Below are 24703 nucleotides of genomic sequence, written 5' to 3' on the forward strand. Positions count from 1 at the left end.
TGAACTAGAGCTGGTTTTCATCACATTTTTAAATACAATCATATGAATTAGCTTGCCAGTGGAAATAGTGTAAGACAGCAACAAAGATTCCTATGAACATATCATAGGACATTTTTAAAAGTTATATGGAGCAAATCAGTAAATTTAATATTCAGAATACCTATAAGGAAGCTCTTTTTATCATGTATAAGTGAGACTGCACATGTGGAGAGGAGAAAAATCTAAATAAATTACAATCCTTCCTACAATGGATGCAAATTTTTCAATTATAAGATTTTTACAGTCTAGTCAGAGAATAAATAAGTAATCCATACCTCTACAGCTGATTGTAAAAAGGCCACATAAGTTTCCAGAATTTCTAGCTTTGAACTAATATTTTTTTCCATTTTTTTCAGCTCTCTATTCAGAAAGGCAGCTCTGCTAGAAAAAGCCGCCACCTGCTCAGGTTCCAACTCTTCCATATTTTTGATGATTCCCTCAGCTGCTCTCAGTTCACATGAAGTTTCCTTTGAAGGTACAAGCATAGAAAAAAAATTGTATAATGACTGGAAAAGACTTGTGACTATTGATATCACATTATTAATTTTCATTAGGATTGCTTTTTTATGTATAATTTTATTACTTGTTTGAAGAAGAGCTCACAATGGAGACTAAATCACAGAAATATCTATTTCTTTCCTAAAAATGATAGGGAACTACTTCTTTTTTACTCTAAATGGGAACTACTTCTTTTTTTGCCAATTCATCCCTTATATTTGGCACAATAAACCACAAGAAGGTTTTTCTCTGACTCTGGCTGTCTAGACAATTATTAAACCTGGTGCCTCATGGAGGAGTAGCAATCCACATTTGAAGAGTCTTCCTATCAAGAATTGGTACAAGGATCCTGAGGCAGTAACAAATAACACAGTGAGATAGAGACAGTGGAGAAAAACAGTGATTTAATGACTGTAAAGTTATCTGTGGTTTTGTTCATTAATTACAGTTTTAAAACAAACTACAGATCTATTTTCTTTACAAGAAACTCTCAGACTCTGACCCTATTTAGAATTGCATATAGGAAACATTTGTTTCTAAAAGCACTCAACATTATTTAAAGGTTTTTTACCTTTGTTTGTTTAGCCAGTTCAAGGTGCTTGTTCAAAACTCTTTCTGACTCACACAAATACGAACCAATCTCCATCCCAACTGCGAGCATCGGGGCAAGTTTTTTAATTGATTGCGACACCTTTATTTGAAAGTATTATTCACATGGTTAATTTATATAAGTAGACATCATAAACCAGTATAAAATACCACTTTTTATAGAAAAAAATGAGGCAACACTTCTCTGTTGGTGTATAGATTATGTTTCTGGGCATAATGTCGTGGTTTAAACCCAAATGACAGCTGTACCACACAGCTGCTCACACACTCCAAATGGTGGGATGGAGAGAAGAAATGAAGAAAAGGTAAAACTTGTGCTTTTATATCATGTATACTCAGAGAAATATGGGAATTACATAAAAGAAGACAGCTCTACTATTTCTTCAACAGCCATGATCAAAACTGGTTCTTGTTTGCTCTCATTCTATTGACAGTTCTTTCCTTTACCCTAAATATCTGAGGCTTGTGATTTCAATGTGGCACAACTGCACTATAATCTTGCTATTATAGCCCTGGCAGAAATATTTTGATTCTGTTCCAGAATCAAAAAGCACATTTAAAGCTTCTCTGACAGAGCAAGAGACCTATTTTTGTGCAGATACATGTACAGAATTCCCTTCCACTGTCACTAAGATATTATGTATGCACTATAATAACAAAACAGATTATGAAGAGCACAGGCAGATGACACCAGACACGAAACACATAGTTATTATTAGACATGTGAATTTACATCTAATATTTTTCTTAAGAACTGGCTGCCAGTTGAGGTTCAAACTTTATTATATGAGGCTGAGGGGCAATTGAATTTGTATCCTTTGGATACTTTGCTTTAGAGAGCTGGGATTAAAAGTGTATTGCTCAGTAACAGTATAGCAGTAAGCACTCTTTACTGCAATGACAGTCGTGTTATGGCACAATGTTCTCTAATGCAAGGCTGGGAACAAGTTCATTGGAACAAATGGCACATTGAAACCTTATGTTCAAATTAAGGTTTATATTTTAAGTAAAAGTTGCCTTCATAATTTAACTTTTAAGTTAAAATTCACAACACAATAGTGTCATCATTTCTATAAACATAAATGGTATGGAAAATGGCCAATTTGTAGCAAATTAAATTCACATTTGATTGATAATGGTTCATTATAAACATCATGCAAATACAAAATATCAGATTGCAGACTTAATTATTCAGCCATTAAATTTTACTTACTTTTCTCATCTATGCTAAAAGACTATACTTTTTTAAATTTGAATTTACACATGGAAACTTATTTAGGAGCTATTTGTCTATTCCATTTTTAACAAGTCATTTAGAAGGTCTGTAGTACTATATGACATTCAACCATTTAAAGAAGGTTATGTCCTTGATGCATCAATACCTTAATTAACAAAAGGAATTTTTTATAGTGAATAGAATCTAGTCTGCTTCACATTTATTGAAAATTTGCTGTGATTCAGTCACTGTGCTTATTAAACCTCAATTCTTGCCACACTTTAATTTTTATCTTCAGCCACATAAAACAGAAGACAGAAACAGTATAAGAAACCTGCTTATGGGTCACAGGACTGATTGCTCACTTTTCTGAAAGAACAAATTATAATAGTTCATTATCCAAGCAAATTCATGCTTAATTGAACATCACTAGTAAAATGTGCTTGTGGAAATGGCTCAGTTTTTCAGAACAGCTTTTGGTTTCTTTGTGTTGATAAGAGCATTCAGCATTCTAACTATAACTGTGCTCTCTCTAAAAAACTTAATATTATTTGATTCAACTTCAATATTCACTATAGCTAAATTATGGAAATACAATGCACTGTTCATGAATGCACTAAGAAGATGTGCTACAGTGATGACAATAGCCATCACAAGATGATCAGAATGCTGGAGCACGTCTATGGTGACAGGCTGAGAGAGCTGCAGTTGTTCAGCCTGGAGGGCAGGAGACTTTGTAGGAGACCCTTGCAGTAACTAAAGGGGCCTATAAGAAAGCTCAGGGGTGACTTAGAGTGACAGAACAAGGGACAATGGCTTCAAACTGAAACCAGGTAGGTCTAGATTAGATACACAGGAGAAATTCTTCACTAGGAGGGTGGTAAGACACTGGCACAGGCTGCCCAGAGAAGCTGTGGCTGCCCTGTCCCCAGGAGCATCCAAGACCGGGCTGGATGGGGCTTTGAGCCACATGGTTGAGTGGAAGTGTCCTTGCCCATAGCAGAGGGGTTGGAATGAGATGTTCTTTAAGGTCCTTCTCAACCTAAACCATTCTATGAATCTATGATGTACCTTACTCAGATGATCTTCAAGCGAAGCAGTCCATTGTTGTTTCTTCAAAGTAAATTCTTCATAATCTGGACACTGGCTGTTTAATTGATCTACTTTTTTTTGAATATATTCCATCATTTTCTGAATTCCTGCCACCCAAGAGCTAAAATAGAAAAGTAGAACTCTCATTTATTTCTCTTTTTTTGCTTAAGATCGAGGATGATTATGATTTAAAAAAAACAATACTCATTCTGTTGATTTGTATGATGAGTAACTTATAATTTTTAAACTGTCACCCTTAAAAGAATAATAAGCAAGAAAAATATTAAAATTAATTAAAATTAAATTGATAATTAGCAAAACACAGGAATGAAATTTCCAAACAAATAATTTGTCACCAGTGCCTAAGGTTGATACACAAGACAGATATATTAATTCTCACGAGACACATAGCCTGATTCACTGACAAATAACTCATTTCCCTTTTCACTCTAGCTATACTATCTAAAAACTAAAATGACAAATGGAAGAGCTTAAAAGGGAAAATATATGGCATACCAGTTCTATTTGAAAAAATGTTTTCTTTGGATTCCAAAATATTTTACTGTTTTTACAGTAGCTGATAAAAAGAATGCCATATACATTCTAAGTCAACCTCTCCTTAAGGATGTTATTTTAATGGGAGAAAAATCCCCACCAATTTACAAAACAGTGGCTTGCATTATAACTTAAAACATAATATCGGGAAGAAATTCAGAACCTGAATACTTGAGGCATTCCACTTTAGCTTGTAAAGAAGTTACCTCATACAATTAAGAACTGAAATTTTGATAGTAACCCCCTCTCCCCACACATCAAGTTATTTCCTACTTAAATTTATATTAATCATAAGAATTTTTGTAAAATTAACATTTTCAAAATATTTTTTTTCATAAATTTACTTCCATAAGACACTTATGTTAATACCTGTGCGAATCTGCTTTATTAACTAAAGTTTGCCCCTTCTGCATGGTAGTTGCTGTACAACCTTTAATTGCTTCCTGCAATTCCTTGTACTTCAGTGTCAATACAGGTAAATGTAAGCCTTCAGAAATAGAGATTTTATGGTAATTCTCAATACTTTCAAGACCATCAAGTACCTGAAGGAAAAAAAGAGAAACATATGTTAAAACATATCTATATTTCTGTTGAAACCATAATTGGAAATTATCTGGGTTTTAGACCTCTATAAATGATTTAAAAAAAAAACATACCTGAAAAAAATACAAGACCATTTGGTCTTTGAATAGTCTAAAATATAAACTTTTCTAAATAGTCTTCTAACAGAAGGATTTTTGGAAAAAAAGATTTCATTATTAATAATACTGATTATAATTAGGTCCTGTGGAGACCACTGCAAGTATAGGGATTGTTTCTGGTGCTCCCAGAAAACAACCTTAAAGCCCAATTCTTGGCAAAAAAAAAAAAAAATCCCTAATATCTTATTTCCAAACCAAGCACTGAATATACTTAAAGGAAATAAAAAAGAGAATATATTTTTGAATGGATTTGCCATTTTGGATATAAGTTTGAGGCAAAAAGTCATATGAAAAAGGTAATTGGATTTGAATTTTTTCACTTCAATTTGCTTAGCCTACTGTTTGCATAATCCCACATCCACCAGCCTTCAAGAGCACACTAATAGTTTCATTGTCAGGTTATTATAACACACTTGGCTTCTTACTTACCTTGCCAGCAGCATGAAAGAAGTCATTGGCCTCTTGCAGCAGGGCTTTCCTTTCTTCCATGTGGAAGCACACTTCTTCTTGCAACAGACAGATTTTCTGATTTGCAAGTTTTAGGTGTTCTTTTTCTGTATAGTCCTCTGAAAGCAAGATCCTAAATGCTTCACCTTCCAATTGTTCCACAGTGTAATTCCATTCCTAGTGGGGAAAATTCCACTATAGTCAACTACACATAGAAAAATAATATACTGACATGGTAATAATATAAGCATTGGAAAATGTGTATTTTTATAGGCGTGAAAGCTATCATTACTTAAAACAGTATTTTTACTAGGAGGGGCTTCCCAGCAAATAATGGTTTTAGTGATAGGAGTTTCCAGCAGTGGCATTCTACATTTTTGACACAGTTTGACAGTTACTAAGGTGTCTGCTGGGAAAAATTGTCGGGAGAAGAAAGACAAGAAATCTCCTGGTAAGACCACACTCTTATGGCAAACAGCCCTTCAGCCCACCTATTTAGTCAAGAACAAATTAAAATATTGCCTAGACAATAGCTGCTTGCAGTGACAGAATTTCTGCTAAGAGATATCTGGTAATCCCTTCAATCAAATGACCCTCCCTTACAGCAGGTTGTGCCATCATCCTTGGCATTCTCCATTGCAGTTTCCCTGATTTCCTACAAAAAAATCTTAAGTTCACTCAAAAAATATCTCTATCTTATCTGATCATGAACCTTTCTAGTGGTAGTGACAGAAGGAAAAAAAGGAAGATTACACTTAAGAATTCCAAGCCATAGAGTCGGAAACATTTCTGACAATTGAGCCAGGTACTTTAAGAATAAAGTGCTTTAAAATGGATTCTGCTGAATCAGTACAAGTTTGTATATAGGTTTTTGGTCTACATTGCAACATTTGGAAGCACATTAAGTTAATTATAACTGATTGCCTATTTAACTCCTCTTTCTTTTTTCAATTATTTACACTGAACTGACTTGTGCTTCTACTGTAGTGACCCAAATATAAATCAGCTTTTGGAATGTTATTTCTCTACTGTGGTGAATAATCCCACCTTTCTGCCATGGAAAGACGAAGCAACAGTAAAAAGCTGTAGAACTAAATTATTGCTTCTTATCACTTTTTTAATATTAAATCTACTTTTGCCTTTAACTTTTAGTTAAAGTTAACTTTATAGTATTACCAATTCTAAAAAAGTGTTACCATAAAAAAAATTCAATAGCCTTAAAATGTTTCAATCAGATTTTAAGGGCTTTAGTAAGAAGATTAATTTCATATATTTCAACAAACCTATCTTTGTTTTATTTTTGTGTTTCTGGTTGTGCTTCAATATACCTGCACTGTGTGCCTAAAAAAAATGCAAATTTGTCTCACTCATTTTAACTCTTCTTTCCTTCCACAAGGGAACGTGGAGGAAAAGTCTTCTCAGATATTTTTAAAGTTCAAAGTTCATCTCTTCCCAAGATAAGCATCTGAAGGCCAAATCCAGCCCACTGTATTTCCTTCTATGCTTCTTAAAATACTGCTGGTTGAGAATATTCTGCAAAGAAATTGCTCATTTTCTCAAGAAAATACTCAAAAAAATCCCCTAAATGTCTTGACTTGGATACTCTCAGCTTCCTACTGAAATCAAGAGAGATGGATCGTGAGAACAAGAAAAGCAAGTTTTCTTTTCATTGTATCTATTTCTGATAAACAGCTGTAGCAAAATCTTTCTAATTTTTAAAACTTCTTTTTCAAATTAAAATAATGACCATTACAGACATCTGGATGCAATAATCTTCAACCTGTACTTTTAATTAAGTGAAACTTTGCACTCTATTATTTAATGCACAGTTCCCCTCTCATAAAATCCTTTGTCTCTCTATCCTAAGCAATATTAAGCAAGAATGAGGATTTTAGGCATAATAAATCACAGTCTGCTGTGCTGTATTTGTTACTTTTTACCTGACAAATTTATCTTGGGGGGAAACAATAGTAAGGAGGTGTCCCTATAGACACAGCTGAAGTGACTTGATTTCCAATTATATCAGCGCTGCAACATTTTCATCTTCCAATTGTCATCTTCCTGGAATGACTGGTATGAATTGCATGGTCAGATTTTAATGATAATTTTAAATGTAAGTAATTTTACTTACATTTAAACATATAGATATTCATGGTAATTAGAAAACAAGCCTGAAGTTAGGCACTTTGAACTGGGATTAATAATAATTTACCACAAAAATGGCAAGAAAAGTGCAGCTGAATATGTGAATCCTCATTTTGCTATTATTTTTATTTGTATCATAATTAAAAAATAATATTTTATGCAAGAATGAAAACTCACATGTAACATTTTAACAAGTGGAAAGAAAATTGTCCATATTTAGCTTAGAAGCAAATATGGAAAAACAGAAGTTCTGAATTGTTCCAGTGTATTATATGTTTAAATTATAATTATAGCAGGCAAGACTTATAATAAGAAAATGAATCAACTTACAGTGCAATTATTCCATGTAAGAGTATTTCATTGTAACAAAATTCATAAATTTGTTTGGTACAAGATGCCCAACAGCAGCTTTTAGGTGATCTAAAATCAGATATTAAACTTTGCCTTGTTTATATTGAGGCAAGGCTCATCTCTAAGTTTTCACACAAGCTCAAAATCCCAATTTATTATAATAATTTATATTTTAAAACATTCCACAAATATTACAACTTTTCACACTTTCTGAGGGTATTAAATTTGGTTAGACTCATTTGCTATCTTGTTTAAACATTCCTCAGTCGGTTGAATTTTCTATAAAACAGCTAGTGACAGCTTCATTTTCAGCTTTCTATTTATAAGGAAATGTTTCTATACATAAAAAGACTGGGCTTTCCATCAACAGGACATAAAAACTCAGTGGAAAAATCTTAGGTTCTTCTGTTCTTCAGACCCCAACATGTTAAATTCATAAGTCTGCCAGTCAGCACTAACATATTTCCTACTCATTTTCCTTGAAAGGCACACACAGCCTACTCCTTCATTGACTTTTCAATTTACCGGGAGATGCTTGTGAATTGCTCTGACACATTAAAGACACGTTGAATGTGCCTCCTTAGCTCTTGTCACTATTGTTTTCCTCACACTAAGTAAGTCTTAAAAACTCACTTTTACTATTCCATTTGGCAAGGAAAATGAGTCCTTTCTAGGTTCTTTGATTAAACAGGTATTTTTCAGGAGTGTTAAAACTGATGAATTAAAAATACTGTAGCTTAAATTAAAAATCTTGACAATTTTTTTATTTTAAAATATTCAGCACAAGTCTGGGAGGAAAAATGTGGAAATAAATACCTAAAAATTTACCTTGTTATTAAACAATTATTGTGGGATAAATTGATTTTCTTGTCCATACAATAAAACATTTGAACTTTGAATTAAAACCTCAGAAGCTGTATAAAAGTTTTTTTCACTGTAATGTTCTACGCTTAAGCTTTGAAACACATTTATTTGACTTCAGATTATGATCCACATATTAGATAAAGCAGCAATTAAAACATAAGTAAGTTAAACATAAAAGCATTTCTTCCAGAATGTGTGATAAATTAGCTTATTCTCTCATATGCAAAAATATCCACAACTGATTTTTTCTGAGCCCTGAACCTGCCTGTTCATTGCATACATCAGCACATTGATAATTTAGTCTTCATGAATATTTGAAAGGCTTTCCCCTTCAAGAACTACATTGCAGTATAACTACTAATATAGTCATATTATATTATAATCAAATTTCAAAAGAAGTGGTGGGCACTAATAAAACCACAAGGGGCTGTGAGCTGCTATGACCATTACCATATACTGTGTCTTTTGGGAAGCTCAGTGAATGGCTGTAGCAGTGTATTTAACAGTGAGCTGATAAAATCAACAAGCAGAAAGAGCAAAAAATAATTCAAAGTTTGTAAAGTTTGTCCCAGAAAATTGCTGAGATATGTTGAAAATTATTTGGCCACAAAGTGGTGCTAGCAGTTCTTCTTTACCATGTCAAGCACCTCCAAGGCACGCAGAAATGTAACAGCAAGCAGGTAATCAGTGCCAGCACTCCTTGATTGAAACACGAGCTCTAAATGTGCCTCTTCTCCCAGATCTTGGTGGCAACAGCTGGGGGGAGCTGGGAAGGTCCTTGCAGGAATGGGAGGCAGGAGGATTCTTTTAAAGTCTGTGGGGGTTGAGGGCTTTTTTCCCCAGTTATGATTTCTTGGGTTTGTTTTTGGTCTTGATAATTTTACAAACTAGTGATAAGGTTTTTATGGGTTTTATCTCTTAGCAAGGTGAAGTTCAACATCAGACACCAGATTGAGAAAATAATAATAACAATTAATCATTCTCCTTTCTCTTCTCAGCCCAGCCTCATAAATTAAATGCTAGGCCTGTAAAACCCTCTTAGGCTGGCCTCTGAACAATTTAAGAAACCATTTCTGCCGTTTAACCTAATACAACAATAGATGTAAGTAAACACGTTGTGTGAAATTTCAGACATTGGAAATTTCCATTCCCTGTGAGAACATTGAACTTGCTCTGCATATCTACTGCACACAAACATTTTGCTCTGAGCTACAGTACACATATGAAATGGTACTTGAAAATATTTATTTATGCTACTTTGGAGCAGGTTCCTCCTTTATTCTGTTTTCAACATCTGCATTCAGTGCTGCAAAAACCAATGCCTATAACTCACAGCTTTCTCCAAGCCCCATAACTCACAACTTTCTCAATTATATTTTCAGCATGCAGCTTCAACATGGCCACTCTTCTGCACATCATAAGCAAAACCTACATGTTCAGTAATATTCCCTTCAAGAATTTAATTTCTCTCTGTTAGAACATGCTGATAGTAAGAATTGCAGAAGGCTTAAAAATAAGATGCTCAAAATCATAATTCACATGGATGTGTAACAAAAACATTTAATGCTAAACACTTCAAAATTATCTCATTAAAAAAGAAATTAATTAAAATTATATCAATGATCTATTGCATAATGTGTGGGAGAAGAATTTTTAGGTTAAATTGTAATAAGTGTTATTATTATAAGTTAATTTCTAGATACTCAACCATGAAAAATGTTATTATAAAAAATGAAAATGCGTGTTTTCCTTTCTGCACTTACACCCTAATTTCTAATTCAGATAGCCTAATTACAAGAATAGCCTGTGAAAATGAAATGTGGGAAATACTGATTATTATTTGGTTAAAATTCAGCAATGCTTTAGAACACTTATTGTTGTGTCTCTCTCTGAAAACACTCCACAGTGTACTCATTTACTGCTTTTTCTGTTTTTCTTGTGTCAAAGGTCTGTTCAGAAGAATTTATCTTTACATGCTCATCTTCCCTTTAAAAACAAAAAGTATTTTTGACATGCTGCTTGGAGAAGCATTAGAAATATTATTGTATTGTGTTAACATGACAGCCTTGAAGCAGTTACCTGTTAATTATGCAAACAGGCAAACATGTGACATTTAACTACAAAGCTTACAAGGAAACAGATCTGTGAACAATCAGAAGCTCTTACTAACACCACAATAACCTTTTAAAAGACATTTCGTTCTAGTGGAGTACTTTATGGATGAAAAAGATCTCCTTGGTCATCTGGGTTATCCAAATTCAATTGCATGAAAATGATATATTGGGGAATGGTCCTGACCCAGCAGCAGCACTTACCTGATTATGCCACAATTCAGTTACCTAAAAAAAGTTCTAAATATAGGCCATTTATTTCATACTAAGATTCTTTCTTCTCATAGCAACATTTTCTTTAATATCATCTTGCTTTTATGAGTGGCAATAACAGATTTATTCTCTGGAAAACTGATAGTGACTATGAAAGTGGCATTTTCAATTACTTTTAATCACAAGAAATAAATGGGCAAGTACCTCTTCCAATCATGTACTCAGTTCACTGACAATTAATTATGGTAGAAATGGCTGGAATATTGTCCTTTATAAACAGTAAAATTTAAAAATTTTAAATGTTGAATTTTATTAAATTTATTTAACAAAAATAATTAAATCAAACAAAAATTAAATATAATTAATTTAAATTTAATGTTAAATTTTAAAATTTAACATTAAAATTCGAATAAAATTATTTTTATGCATTTTTCACCACAGGATTTTACATGAGAATTACCAGTGTGGAAGTTGATCACTAGATTGAAAAACCAACTAAACAACATCAAGGGTTATTCTTCTTATAACTTATGGGTAGCTTTTTAAATTTTAAATTAAAAAAAAAATCTGAGAAATATGGAGGCCTTGCATAAAAAGCAGTAAAATTACTAAAATAATTTAGACATATAGAGACGTATATCTCGTGTACATATAGAAAATGTCTGCTCCTATATGTGCTTGTTCAATGCCCAAGATCATGTTTTGCTACTAATTTTTAAAGTTGTTTCACCAACCAATTATGGTATTTCTTACTTTCACTTTGACTTCCATTTCTTCAAGTTCCTGAAGTAACTCTTCATTTTCCAATAGTGATGAGCCTAAGTTTTGCTTCTGAAAGTAATCTCTGATGTTTTTCTTATACCAAGATGTTACCTAAATAAATAATAAAAAGAACTCAGTGAGAAGTTTGAGAAGTCCATTTTTAAAAATATGTACAAGGCAGTATAAAAAAAAAAAAAAAAAAAACAAAAACAAAAAACTCACATTTTCATTCCTTTCATTTTTCATTCCTAATGTTCACTAATGTTCATGCTTTATTTAAACATTTATATTTCTGTCATAACAAATGCAGAAGGAAAGGACTAATACCAAAGCAAGCACACAGTGGATATATATGACAAAACAGACAAAAATATATTCATCAAGTATGAAAATCAAGTATCAAGATTGTGAATTAACACAGTAAAAGAAGAATCAAGTTATAGCCTTGCACAGAATAAATGCACGTTTTTTGATACCATAACGATATTGTACATTATCCCTTGACATACAGTAACTTAAATACTTGCATACAGTAAAATACTACAGATCTGAGTACTTCTGACCTAATAGAACCTCTCCATCCCTGGCTTGAAAAACTCAGTAAAGACAATGGGATACTATTGTATGGAATAATCTTATGTAGATGCACAAATTTACTACATCTTACAAACCTCTTCAACAAGTATATGCAGCAAACATGTGCAGTATACAATAAAATCTTCTAAATTCCACAGAATTACTTGCATTTGTACCTGCTTGATTCATAGTAGGTACCTCTCACATTTTTGGTTAACAACACATGGCAAGAATTCCTGAGTGAAGTTCCACATTTTAAGATAATATCCAGAATTAGTTATTGGTATCAAGAGGACTTCCTCCAATATTTCCAGTCTGGAAAATCACCACTATACTTAGATTGTAGGCAGCATATGAAGAATTTCTGTACTCTACAGATATTAGTAGCCCACTAGAGACTTTTTCTTGTTGTTTTATCTGCTCATGAAGAATCACATTATTTTTAATAAATTTAAGCAATTACAAAAAAAATTAAAATACTTTTAAAATATATTGGAAATATTTTCAGTTACACATAAAAATTATTAAGATTATGAGTCCAAGAGACCTAGGGAAGTAAGGAAATTATTTTAATACTAAGCCTTCATTTCTTGAGTATATCCTCCAGATGTGTACTCACTGACTGAAACATTTTTCCTGGAAACACATTTTCACAGAAAATTTACTATGAGTTCATCAAAAACCAAATAAATGGAGTGGACAATAAAAACTGTGCTAGAAGGGAAATAAAAATTTATTTGCAAATTAGGTCTGGGGGATTTTTATCGTGTATCGGTTTAGCAAAACAAGCCAGTATATCTGTAATGTTAGGCAGAGGAAGAAGTAATTTTTTAACCCTGTTATAGCAAAGTGTTCACCCTTTTACCACTTGGCAATATTCCTTTCCATTACAGTGAGTTTAATCAGCTGGCTTCCACTACAGCTAATACCTCTGAGTGATTTCACCATGCTACCTTAGCTCTGAAGGAATATCTGAGAATTCTTAACTTGCTTTACAGGAAAAAACCCACAAAATTCCACTTTTAGTGATTTTGCTGAAGGTATGGGAAAGGAGACAAGGTTAACACAGATTTTAGAAAAAGACATGGCATTCCTTGACTGGTTGAAATCTAAAATCACTCCTGTTTTTCAAGAATCAGATTTTATATTTCATTTACAATAATTATTGACTAGATTAATTACTTTATTCTTCCAAAGATAACTAATTATGCATAAAATATGCCAATCTGCCTTTGATTTTCATTAATGAAAGAGAGATCGGAAAATATGATGCTGACACTTTCATAATGGAAGCTATGTAAAATAAATATGCTTTCACACATAGAAAATTCTGAATAAGGAATATGTTACAATCATGACTATCAGATCATCACATTCCAGTTAGAGATCAAAGGGAGATGTTGCATTTTCAGTGTTTCATAACCTGGTAGTAAGGGATAAACAACACAGATTTTGCATCCTTCTAGACTACACAGCTGTGCCTAGCAAAACAGAAGCAACACAAAGAGCAAAAAGCTACTCTTAGATTAAGTGCAGCAGAGAATGTCTCCAGTACTCTTTTTGCTCTGTATCCCCTTAACTCCCACTAACATCAGTCAAACATTCAAAAGTTAGGGTTTCCTCAAACAGAAGTAGCCCAGAAATATAGGCTTAATAAATATATTTAAGCTTCTTCTCTATTTGTACTGTTAAACAGTTGCTGGGTTGGTTTTCATACTGTGATTTCCCTTGATATTTTTTGTGTTACCTGGGTCTCCTGTTGGTGCCACAAACAAATTTGCAGAACCTGCTCCAGTCCTTGGCGCTGATGTCTGAGGAATTTGTCCAGCTGGCGTCTCCTGTCCTGCAGCATCTCAAGGAGATTGTCAATCTTCAAACAGCTGCTGTGGGCTCCTTGAATCAGTTCTGGATTTGCATTTGGCCCCTCACATTTGAATTCTTCTATGAATTGAGTTAGGTCATGGCTTTTGTTTAAAAGAGCAAATGACTTCTCCAAAAGTTCTGCAAGAAAAGAATTTAATCAGGAAAAACCCAGAGTGCTTTGTGATTCTAGTATCATATTTCAAATATTACTCATGTATCTTTCAAACTATCTATTTGCATACATGAGCACAACATATTTTCATACATTGCATGAACATGAATGCTTACTTTAGAAGATATATATATATATTGTAAGATATTTCAATTTGGAGAGCTCTTAGGTAAACCTGCAAAAGTACAATGGTGTGTACACAAACATATATATACACACATATAATGGTATACTGGGAGACATCAAAACAAAACTGAGAAGTGTCATTGTTTTCTCAAAACAGAGTTCTTTTTGATGGTTTCCCAACCTGTGGGTAAGCCAAAGTGGAATTTTCTACCCTGCTTTCCTTGTGGGTCATTACACTCTGCAGTTTTTCACTAGTGAAGCTAAGTTTAGGTCTTTACATCCCTCACAGGCATTGGGGAAAAAAGTTCTCACATGCCTGGGTGTTGTTATAAATAATCCAGGGGTATCAGGAACTCTTACCTTCTTCTATAGTTTTTACCTGGACACATTCAGGGTTAAAATTCTAGTTAAAAGTGAACTACTCCACTTTAAGGACTTATTAGTGACATGTCTATCTTTGTTCCATCTCCTGAAAGTCATGTAGTTCCAAATCTATTGGATGGACAATGATCAATATTTCTAAATCTTTCAAATGAAAAAGGAAATATTTTTAGGCACAGAATGATGAAGAGGGGGAGACAAACCACTACAAGCGTCAAGGTAGACATGAAGGAAAGTATAAAGAAAGGAATATTTACCAAGATCTTCCAATAAAAGAACAAGAAGCAATCCTCCTGAAACTTTAAACTCCGAACTCTTCCCAGCTGAGTACTTGTAGTGATAATTCAAGGCAAAGCACCCTAAATCCCCACCTTGGACAAAAACACTTAGGGAAGAAGCAGAGTGGGAGGCCTCTAGTTCTTCAGTCACCACGGGCTAACCAAAGAGATTAGTGTCCATGAGCTCACTGCAAAAAGCCTGTCCATTTTACTTCTTGCCTTCCAGAAAAGTGGTATTAATCAGAAATGTTTCATTTCAGTCCATCCAAAATTGAACATACATAGAAATGGGTAAACAAAAATATTTCATAAGTTTTAACTTTTTTAATTACATTTTGGAGTGCAATTATATTAAAATATTTTTTTTTTTAATTCCAGAGTGATAAGCATTTTTGATAAACTACTTATCACATACTGGTAGAGTCAACACTTGGCCAGGGTTGTATTTTCAGACACCTTTCTTTGGAGTGGGTAGAGATTATCCTTCCTGTAGAAAGCACTGTTTTTTTATCAGATGACTCAATATCAGCTTTTAATTTTTCTTTTTCTTATTTTAGGGTAGAATAAGGAGTCAATAAATTGCAGCCACTTTCCTCCATCTGAGGGAAGTCTTATTTCCATCAAAGCAGACTTTGGCAAATAATTTCATCTGATCCTTACAGTTATAAACCATCTTTTCAGCAGTAAATTGCTGCCAGATACTCCAAGTTTAAATTGGTAGGCAGTGAGCACTTTGTTCCCATGAAGATCTATTTGGAGGACTCAAAACCCATATTAGTGTTATCCAAGTTTAATTCTCTATTCAGCCTCCCAGAAAGAATAACTGGCATTCAAGGTAGCTAAAAACAGTTTAGCTAGTGCTCCACTAGTGAATAATAAAGTATCATTTATATTCTGCCAAGTTTAATTTTAAAATTTGATTAAAATTACAGAGTCTTAAGACTTATAAAAAATGCAGAACCATATGGAATTGCAAAGGTGTCTAAAAAGCCACACAATGAGATTAGTTCCAAGAACTTTTTTCTCTTTTTGATTTGAATGTGTCACAATATAGTAGAAGGTACTTCACACAAAAGCTTGAATAAAGAAAAGTAATTCATGTGAAAGAAACTTTATGGGCAAAGATATGTGCAGGAAAGTTGTTGAAGGCAAGCTGCAAGGGCTAGCTTGAAACCAGGCATTTCACATCTTTCAGCAAGTCTGCCAAAATCTATCTCACCATTATATTTTTCTAAACAGAACATCTGCATATTTTTTATAAGTTGGTTTTTTTTTTAATACTCACATTAAAAAACAAAATTACTCCATCAAGAAGTCAGCACACAACCACATGCCATCAGGAGTGGAATACTGTTTGTACCTTTTGTATGATGTTCTTGTTGCAGAAGAAGTTCTCTCAAAGAGTCAATATTGTCGAACTCTTGAGCATTTTTTAGGAAATCTTCAACTTGGTCAATTTTAACAGCAAACTGCATTAAGGAAACAAAAGATAGGGAGAAGCACGCTGTAATTGTGTTTTACATAACTACATCATAATCTCTGTGTTATTGGGAAAGTTCATGAGAATTTGTAAATTCTTGGAGAAAGGCATTTTTAGTGGCTGCCAGGTACAGATGCTTTGTGGCCTCTATGCACTTCCTGAGTTGTTTTTTTCTTTCAGGTACTGATTGATTGAAGGATTTTAGCTGACACAATCTATAATTACAATTCACCACTTTGTTAATCATCTTTCCTACAAAGCTTTGTGTCAAATCTAATTTCTTTGTATAATGCATACTATCAGAATACAATAATAAGCAGATTGTTCATCTTGGGCTTCTTAGGACAGTTAGCAATCCCATGGGTGCTTCTGCAATTTATAGGGGGCACTGGAAACAAAATTATCAGGGAGAATTATTAAAGTCTTCAAGTTCCAGGATGTGGGGACAGTTGATCTTTAGCTCCCTGAGTGTATCAGTGAATTAGGATGAGATAAATGGGTAAACAGGGATCACACAGTTTTTCTTTTGTGTCCATCTCCACAGCAAAGTCTCAGGTAAAGCACGGTCAAGTTAGACTAATGTTTGCTTTATGAAATTAGGGATATTTTGGTGTAAAACTTTCAGTGACCAATCATCAGTGTGCATCAGTAAAGGCACCTGAGAATAAGTTCTTTCAATGCCAAATAATTTTAGTCATAAGGAATGAAAGCTATTCTGCAGAATGTCCATGGCCACTGAAATACATATTTTAGGGTTTGGTCCAGTTCCACTTTTCTTTGGCATTTTCTGTCAAGTATAAATTTGGGAGACATTGTGACTAAAATATTTCTTAAAGTCAACACGGTGTTTTGTTCAGCTTCATCCTGCACTTTCTGAAAGGTGGAAAAGGAAGGATCTTGAGGAAGGATCCCAATAATTTAATTTTATTGTTTGACTCAAACTTTAGGAATACAATGAACAGTATAAAACATATTAAAATTACAGTGGGCAGAGTACTTGTAAGATGAGGGTGGCTTCAAATTAGCAGTTATTTCATTTAAATACAAACCTCCAGAGCGTTTTCAAAGAACACTGAAGTAAGTTCCAGAAGTGCCTGTCGCTTCTCTAACAGAATGATGAGGGCATCCCATGCATCCCCAAGGGTCTCTGCCATGGCATCATAAACCTGACTCTTTTCTTTGTTCTCCTCTGCAACCTTGTCTGCTTCCTGCAGCAGGTCCCATACCTTGTCTTCCAAAGCCTGAGAAGGAAATATACCAAAACAGCACAAACATAAGAAATGTGTATACAAAATCCAAAAGACTGTGCTGATACCAGTCTTAGGATATTTTTACAGCGGGTCTGCACAGGAGCCACAAGCCTCCTACACCTGCTTTATATCCAGTTCCAGTTCTGCATGTTTTATAGCAAGCTTCTGAATTTCAACTGCACTTAAGAGGCAATAGTTTTATGAAATTCACATACAAACAAGATTTAAGAGAATTTATCATGTTATCTCCAATAGTTATGCTCCAAAGTTTTTACATCTCCATAAACACATGTCTTCCTGGAAATGGTAGCAGGGCAGATATTTTGATTTCTCTTTCATATGTCATGAAATTATATTACCGGACATTATAAGTTTTAGAACTTTGTGAGGTAATTTTCTCTTAAATTTCTGATGACTACAATGCAATCCAGACAAGAGTGGTTTGAACATAAGCACCTATTCTCCAAAAAAAAAAAAAAAAAAAACAGACCTAAATTATATAATGTTTCAAGTTCAGCTTGCTGCATTGCTCAAGCTGGCCACCATATAATAATGTTCTACTGCCAAAATAATTCTTCTGTGTTTCATTCCTAATCTAACCACAAGAAAGATAACTGCTAGCCAGCTTATGTTACAAATCTTCAGTGTGTCAGAAAAATTTATTAACATTTTTTCTGTGTTCTTCCCAACCCCCATATTGGGTTTTATCATGAGCATGAATTAATGAAGTGTCACTCTTTATTTTTTTTTTTAATTAGAGGTGCTATCACATGAATATGTAATGTAAAAATAAATGTTTATTAGAAAATTCAAACAGCCATTCATATGGTGCTGGATAAAAATTTGATTCTCAACTCTAAGAGAAGCCTTTATGATGTTTCCTTCTTGATGAGGCATAAAATTGTTACATGCATAACAACTCAGTAAAAGCAGTGGCATTCATTAATCATCCAACATGAGATATTATTAACATTCTAGACTGACTCTGTAACAAATATAACGGGAATTAAATGAGTATATGAGATATTGATAGTCTCTTTACTAACTCAACACCTTAATATCAATTAATGAGAAGCATTATAGTCATGACAATGCTGATATTAAAAAAAGGGGATAATATATTCTCAGAATGTTACACCCAAACTGCTTGACACTAGAAGGTCAATTTTACCGAAACATCAGACCACTTTCACAGCTGTTCAGAATACACTGTAGAAAACCAGATGACATCTGAGTTCCACATGGAATTTCTTGGCAAAGACTAGTTTTCAAAGAGCTGACTATTTTATATTTTGAAACAAAACTAGGTATGCTTTTATCCTAATATTACATCAGCTTCAACATATTTAAAAGACATTTCAAATGCTAAATCTTTCCTAACTACACAAGAAGAATGCTACAAAAATAGTATAGGACCAAGAAGAAGATTTTCTTCTTTTAGAAGCCTTTTTTCTGAACAGGTTCTTAATTACCATTTATCCCTGGCAAGTAGGCTAGTAATTGATTAGCTGTGAGGAATAGCTAATCCCTAAGACACAGAGAAAACTGGAATATTCTTCAAAGGTTATCAGTCATGCTTCCTGCACCTCTTAAAATTCAGTTACTATTGGATGAATTCAAATCCAGCCAAAAAAAATCAGAAGGTAAAAGGAAGCCAAACTACTGCATTTAATGAAATGCAAAACTAGCGTGCATTAAGTTACAAAAAAAAATTATGAAACTGTTCATGTGTAATAGTCTTTTAGTGCTTAGGACTGATTAATGAAAGTTTTCAGAAACAGACTTAATTATTTCTTTAGCATGGATTGGATATGGTTCAATCATTTAAAATGGGTGTGTATTATATTGCCTTCAAATAATAATTTATTTTGTAATGCTAATTTTGCTGATTTTGTAATGCTACAAAAACCCTAATATACTATCACAAGAGTTGTCATGTTGTCTGTTTCCTCTGCAACAGAAAAAGTTACATTTTGAGAAGACAGACTAATTTAAAACAAAAAAGAGGAATATTTTATAGAAAACTACTCTTTCTTTGAGAAACAGTTCAAATACCCTAGATGGTCAGAGTGATATTAAAGTTTTATTGCCTTGAATTTACAATTATGCTTCTCACAACTGTCAAAGCCACTAGTTACTGTGAACTTTCAAAAAAATTATCCTCAACTATGTTAGTTTCTATAGACTACATATGTGAATAGTTAGTTTTTAAATGAAGTAGACCAATATTACTGTTTTTCTACTTTTTCTCTTTGAAATATAATCCTTTTATCAACACAGAGCCAAGGAATAATTTGGACAGGACTCTTCAGGACATCTGTCTAATCCCTTGCTATAGTTATTCAAGGACTTAGCCCATGAAGTTTTAAATATCCCTAACAATGGAAATTCCAGGACATTTCTGTCCAACCTGTTCTAGAATGAATTCAATTTGTGGTCAAACTTTTTTTCCTAATATCCATTTGGCATTTTCATTTTTCCAACTTGTGTCTCTCGATCTAGAAGCAAGTGTAGGAAAAGGAAAAATGTGAATTTCCACCAAAAAAATGATTTCACAGAAATCTGAATTTTAATGAGGTTTTTTTCAATTGAGTGAACTTAACAGAGCTTTCCAGTAAAGACTTAAAATTATTTCAAAAACTTTTGGAATCTCATGTTTCATTCCCTGTGAACACAAAAAAATGGAAGAGTTTCTTTTTGGACTCTGAGAAGCTGGAATGAAGCCTGACAATACAAGGAATGCCTAGCATGTAGTCAAAAACGAGCTCATGCAAACATGCAACTTCTGTTACTGTCAGTAAAACCATGTCAAAAAAGCTTTGCTCTGAAAACAGCAGACCAATTTCAATTTCTATTAAATATCTATGATATGTTTAATTCTACCACAGCAAAAGAAGAGCACCGGTAGCTTACAGGGAGCAGCGTTCTGGTTCAGATGGACTGCAGGGATGCTGGGTGGATGCAATCCCAGGCCTGCAGCAGGAATGCTCCCTGCCTGCTGATGCAGCTGCTGTGCAGCCACACCTCTCCCCCCACTCCATCTCAGGGCACATTTGCCTCTGATATTGCAGCAAAGACAAAAAATTCTTTCATGTAATTTGTGTTGGATAGCATAACTTTTGTATTAATTTGTTCACAGTCCATTATTAGAGTACTTTTCCTTCTGCTAAAAGAGCAAGGAATGAGAGGGGGAAATTATCTTTTGCCTTTCCTGAGCTGTTGTACACTGACTACATAACTTGGAATTTTCAGAGGTGTAAACTACCCTCCCATTCTCTTAGCACTGAGCTGCTGCTAAAATTAACCTTCGGTTAGTGCTAAAAGGCAGTGCTGAGATAATACAGCACAGTTGGTAACTTGAAGCTGGAAAATAGTCATAAAGCTACCTTAAGACAAATATTATTTTGGTGGGAATTTTTTTCATATAAATATTGAAATTTATGAGTGACCTGAACAAACACTGAAAAAAAGATATTTATTACATCTCACTTTACCTTTTCCTTTTCTTTTTTTTTTTTTTTTTAAATCACTTGCAAAAGTCAGCTCTGGTTTGATAAAAATGCTGCTGAACTTTGATGCTAATTGTACTGTTGAGCACCTCAACAACTAATTGCCAATAATTCAGAAAATATTAACAAATAATTTCTTCCATAAGAAAATCTCTTAAAAGTAAGCATTTTTAAAACATTTTTGCTTGAAATAACTGAAAGGCTTATTTAAAAGGTATCAAATGCAAAAAATTAATGTATTATATTAGTGCTTTTTGAAGAATGTAATTTTCTAGTTTTTTTTCTCTTGGCTATTACCATATAAATTAATATTTTGCAATTTATGCTCTGTAAATTAAAGTAAATAAAATATTTAGGAGCAATCCTCAGGTTCATGAGCCAAATTAATAACAATAATGGTTTTAAACTTAAGTTTATGGACTGGATTCTCTTCCGTTTTATGGCTGTTCTGCCACAGCCTTTCTCATTATAAAAATCAGAATTCTGGAAGCAAACCAAGAATGCCTTATTGGGAATTTTCACATTTTTATGGACATACATACACTCTTTTTCTTTTATTTTTTTTTCAGAATATCTAGTGAGTTTTAATATTGAGAGACCCAAGCACTAAGAAATCACGTTATCCGCAAGTAGCGCTTCTCTTGGAAACACAGGAGAACGGCGGAGAAATGTCGTGCAAAGTGCAATCCAGGTCATTTTACCTCCTGGAAGTTTTGTCTCAGGTTTTATAGGTTTGATTCTTCTCATTTTTCTTTTTAAATTGTGAAGAATGAGACATCCAAATGCACATATACATATTTCCAGAACATATATACCTGCTGAAAGTTACCTAAAGAAGGATGAGGCAGATATTGGGAAAGAGACTTCCATGAAATCACAGAAGTTGATGATTTCAACAAAACTGGTGCTGCTGATATGGTCTGATTTAGGAAAAGAGAAACAGAATATATTGGCTTAGAATCAGAACTTATTAGATGAGGCTCCTGAGGGGAAATTTTACCTGGATGTAAATATTGTATACATGTTCTCTGTTTAGTCTCAGTTTCAATCTTTGCTGTTCAACATTTATTCTTTCAACTCTATTAATAATAACAAAACATCTGTTTCCTAATCCATAAACATTTGAAGTGGAACCCTTTTCAGAACTTGTATCCTGCTTTTTGTTTAAGTAGTAAGGTGTTTCCAATTCCTAAATTTAATGGAACAAATGTAAATCAGTTATGAATAAACTAGAGTGCATTCTATCAAAGTATTTTGGATATGTTTTTCCCTACTGCCCAGAAGACCACACAACAATTTTTATTACTATAATTCTGAACATTAAAAGAACTTCAAAAATGTTCTAAAAATTACTGTTTCATCTTTCAACAAATTTATTCCAATTGCTGTTTAAAGTACCATCTGCCTTACTAAATGTCAAGCTGTTTGTTTGGGCTTTTCTAAACCTGTTAGCATTGCTAAGTCAAAACCAATTCCCTGAAATACTGAGCTGGATTACATTCTTTTTCCTCTAGCATCAGAAGTACTGTATGTAAACTGATCACTGTGCCAGACTTTGTCCTTACTTACATCTGTGAATCTTCAACATATTGAGCTGGCAGAAGAATTTAGCCTGACTATTTTGATTATAACTTGCAATAAATATACTGGGATGAAAATAATGAAGTTAAAAAGCAAAGGGGTGATAAAAACCTAGAACGAGTTTACAGAAGAACATGGGATAATGCCAGAATGAACAACTATTCCATAAATTATCTTCCAAAAGTTGATAGGTTTGTCTCTACTTTTTCCAAAGGTGTATTTAGTATGAATCATCTAACCCTGGCCTTAAGCTGGACTAGATTCATGATTGAGTCATTATTTGTTCAAGAATTTTTACCTGACCTGCACAAAAAATTAATTTTGAATTGGGTTAGTCTAATCCATAAAGTTGAGCATATGCAAATCAAGTATGGGTATCTGTAAGAATTTATTTTCCTTTTTTATTAAAACAATAAAAAATAAATGGGGAAACAATTCAAACTGCCTCTTACCCATCTTTGCACAGCTAAGGTATAATTCATTATCAAATGCTAAGTGGAAAATAATTACCATAAACAATAATTCAAAAACTGAGGATCAATCATGAAAAAACTTTTTACAACTGGGTTTAGTGACTTAAGACTATGTAATTACTGACAAGTGTTAACAACTTGCTATAAGTCACAAATGGTCTTGGCTGAAAAACACACAGCCAGGAAGAATTATAACAACACTGCAGTCCCTTATTTTTATAGCTCATGTTATTAAGGAAAAAGTAGTAATTTTGAACTTCTTTCATAGAATATTCATTAATCAATGCTGAATTGAAAGAGCCACAGGAATAAAACATGAAATAACTAGTGCTTGTTCCCAATGTATATGGATGAAAAGTACTCTTTAACAGTTTATAATAAATGTTCTGATCTGATTTGATCTGATTGTAAAATATTATTTGAAACCTTGCTTTTCTTAAAAGATGGGAGCTTCTTTCAGAGACGGGAATTGTTTTCTTCTCCCACTCTTTAATATTTATTTTTGAAAATTAGGAGAGAAAGAATCAGCTTCATTCTGTCATCAGGATGTAAGAACTCAGTTAATTCTGAATTGCTCAAACAGGCCACAGCAGCTTGTTCCAAGAATACCCAAATGTTGCATTAGTGACAATAAAGATGAAGCACTTGGCATAAAAAAGGAAAGCAAAACCATCTTTCTCTAGGATTTGGGTATTTTGGTTGGTTTTGGGTATTTGGTGGGTTTTTCCATAATTCAATTCTTCATACTCTTCAAAATCCACACAGTGCAGTGTATTAGCTACATTCTCTATATACTGTACTGAATTCCCTCACACTCATTGGATATTTTTAATGATTGGGGAAGTACATAGTCCTTGGCATTAAATAAAATACTTATCCTATCCAAATCATGTTTGTTCTTTCAGATCTCAAATTTATGTAATTCCCCCAAAAATTAAATGGATAAGTTACTCTTAATAGCTTCTCTGTTAGAGGAATTAATTTGTCTACATATATAAAGTCAACCTGCCCTATCAAAACACTAAAACATTTCTTTTTAGGTGACTTCAGACTTCTCTCAGTGTCAAACACCCACACTTAAAATGATTCAACTCTTTAATGCAAGCCTGTCACTCAGTGTCCAAATGCCACTGTTGTTATAATCTGCTCTCAGGAATGCCAAAACCTGATTTTAGGACTGTCACTTAATTAAAATATTCCTAGATCAAGACAAGCTGTTTTAATCCTACAGTATCAATACCAATGCAACTTACATCAGTTAAGATTCAGTTAAAATGTTTGTGGAATATCTGCTTCAGAATTACAAAGGGCTTGCTTGTGTTCACAGCTGTTATAAAATAATCAGACTTTTCACAACATTGGAAAATTAAAAAAAATTAATTTACATTCCTTTATATTTAGATATAGGATT

General features: G+C 33.4%; 1 protein-coding gene across 3 annotated transcripts in view; it reads right to left on the bottom strand.

Annotated features, from left to right (window-relative positions):
* The window catches only part of CCDC141 (coiled-coil domain containing 141), a 56135-nt gene that overhangs the window by 29499 nt on the left and 1933 nt on the right, over window positions 1-24703 (bottom strand). For all 3 annotated transcript variants that reach the window (XM_077784829.1, XM_077784827.1, XM_077784828.1), the window contains exons 3-11: window positions 17529-17720; window positions 16360-16468; window positions 13927-14180; window positions 11595-11714; window positions 5140-5334; window positions 4379-4551; window positions 3434-3575; window positions 1109-1228; window positions 315-506 (exon numbers count right to left, since the gene is read on the bottom strand). In XM_077784829.1, the coding sequence (XP_077640955.1) occupies window positions 315-506; window positions 1109-1228; window positions 3434-3575; window positions 4379-4551; window positions 5140-5334; window positions 11595-11714; window positions 13927-14180; window positions 16360-16468; window positions 17529-17720 (1497 nt within the window). The remainder of the gene's footprint in view (window positions 1-314; window positions 507-1108; window positions 1229-3433; window positions 3576-4378; window positions 4552-5139; window positions 5335-11594; window positions 11715-13926; window positions 14181-16359; window positions 16469-17528; window positions 17721-24703) is intronic.

Source organism: Lonchura striata, chromosome 8 (genome assembly GCF_046129695.1).
Source record: "Lonchura striata isolate bLonStr1 chromosome 8, bLonStr1.mat, whole genome shotgun sequence".
In the NCBI taxonomy this organism is placed as follows: Eukaryota; Metazoa; Chordata; class Aves; order Passeriformes; family Estrildidae; genus Lonchura; species Lonchura striata.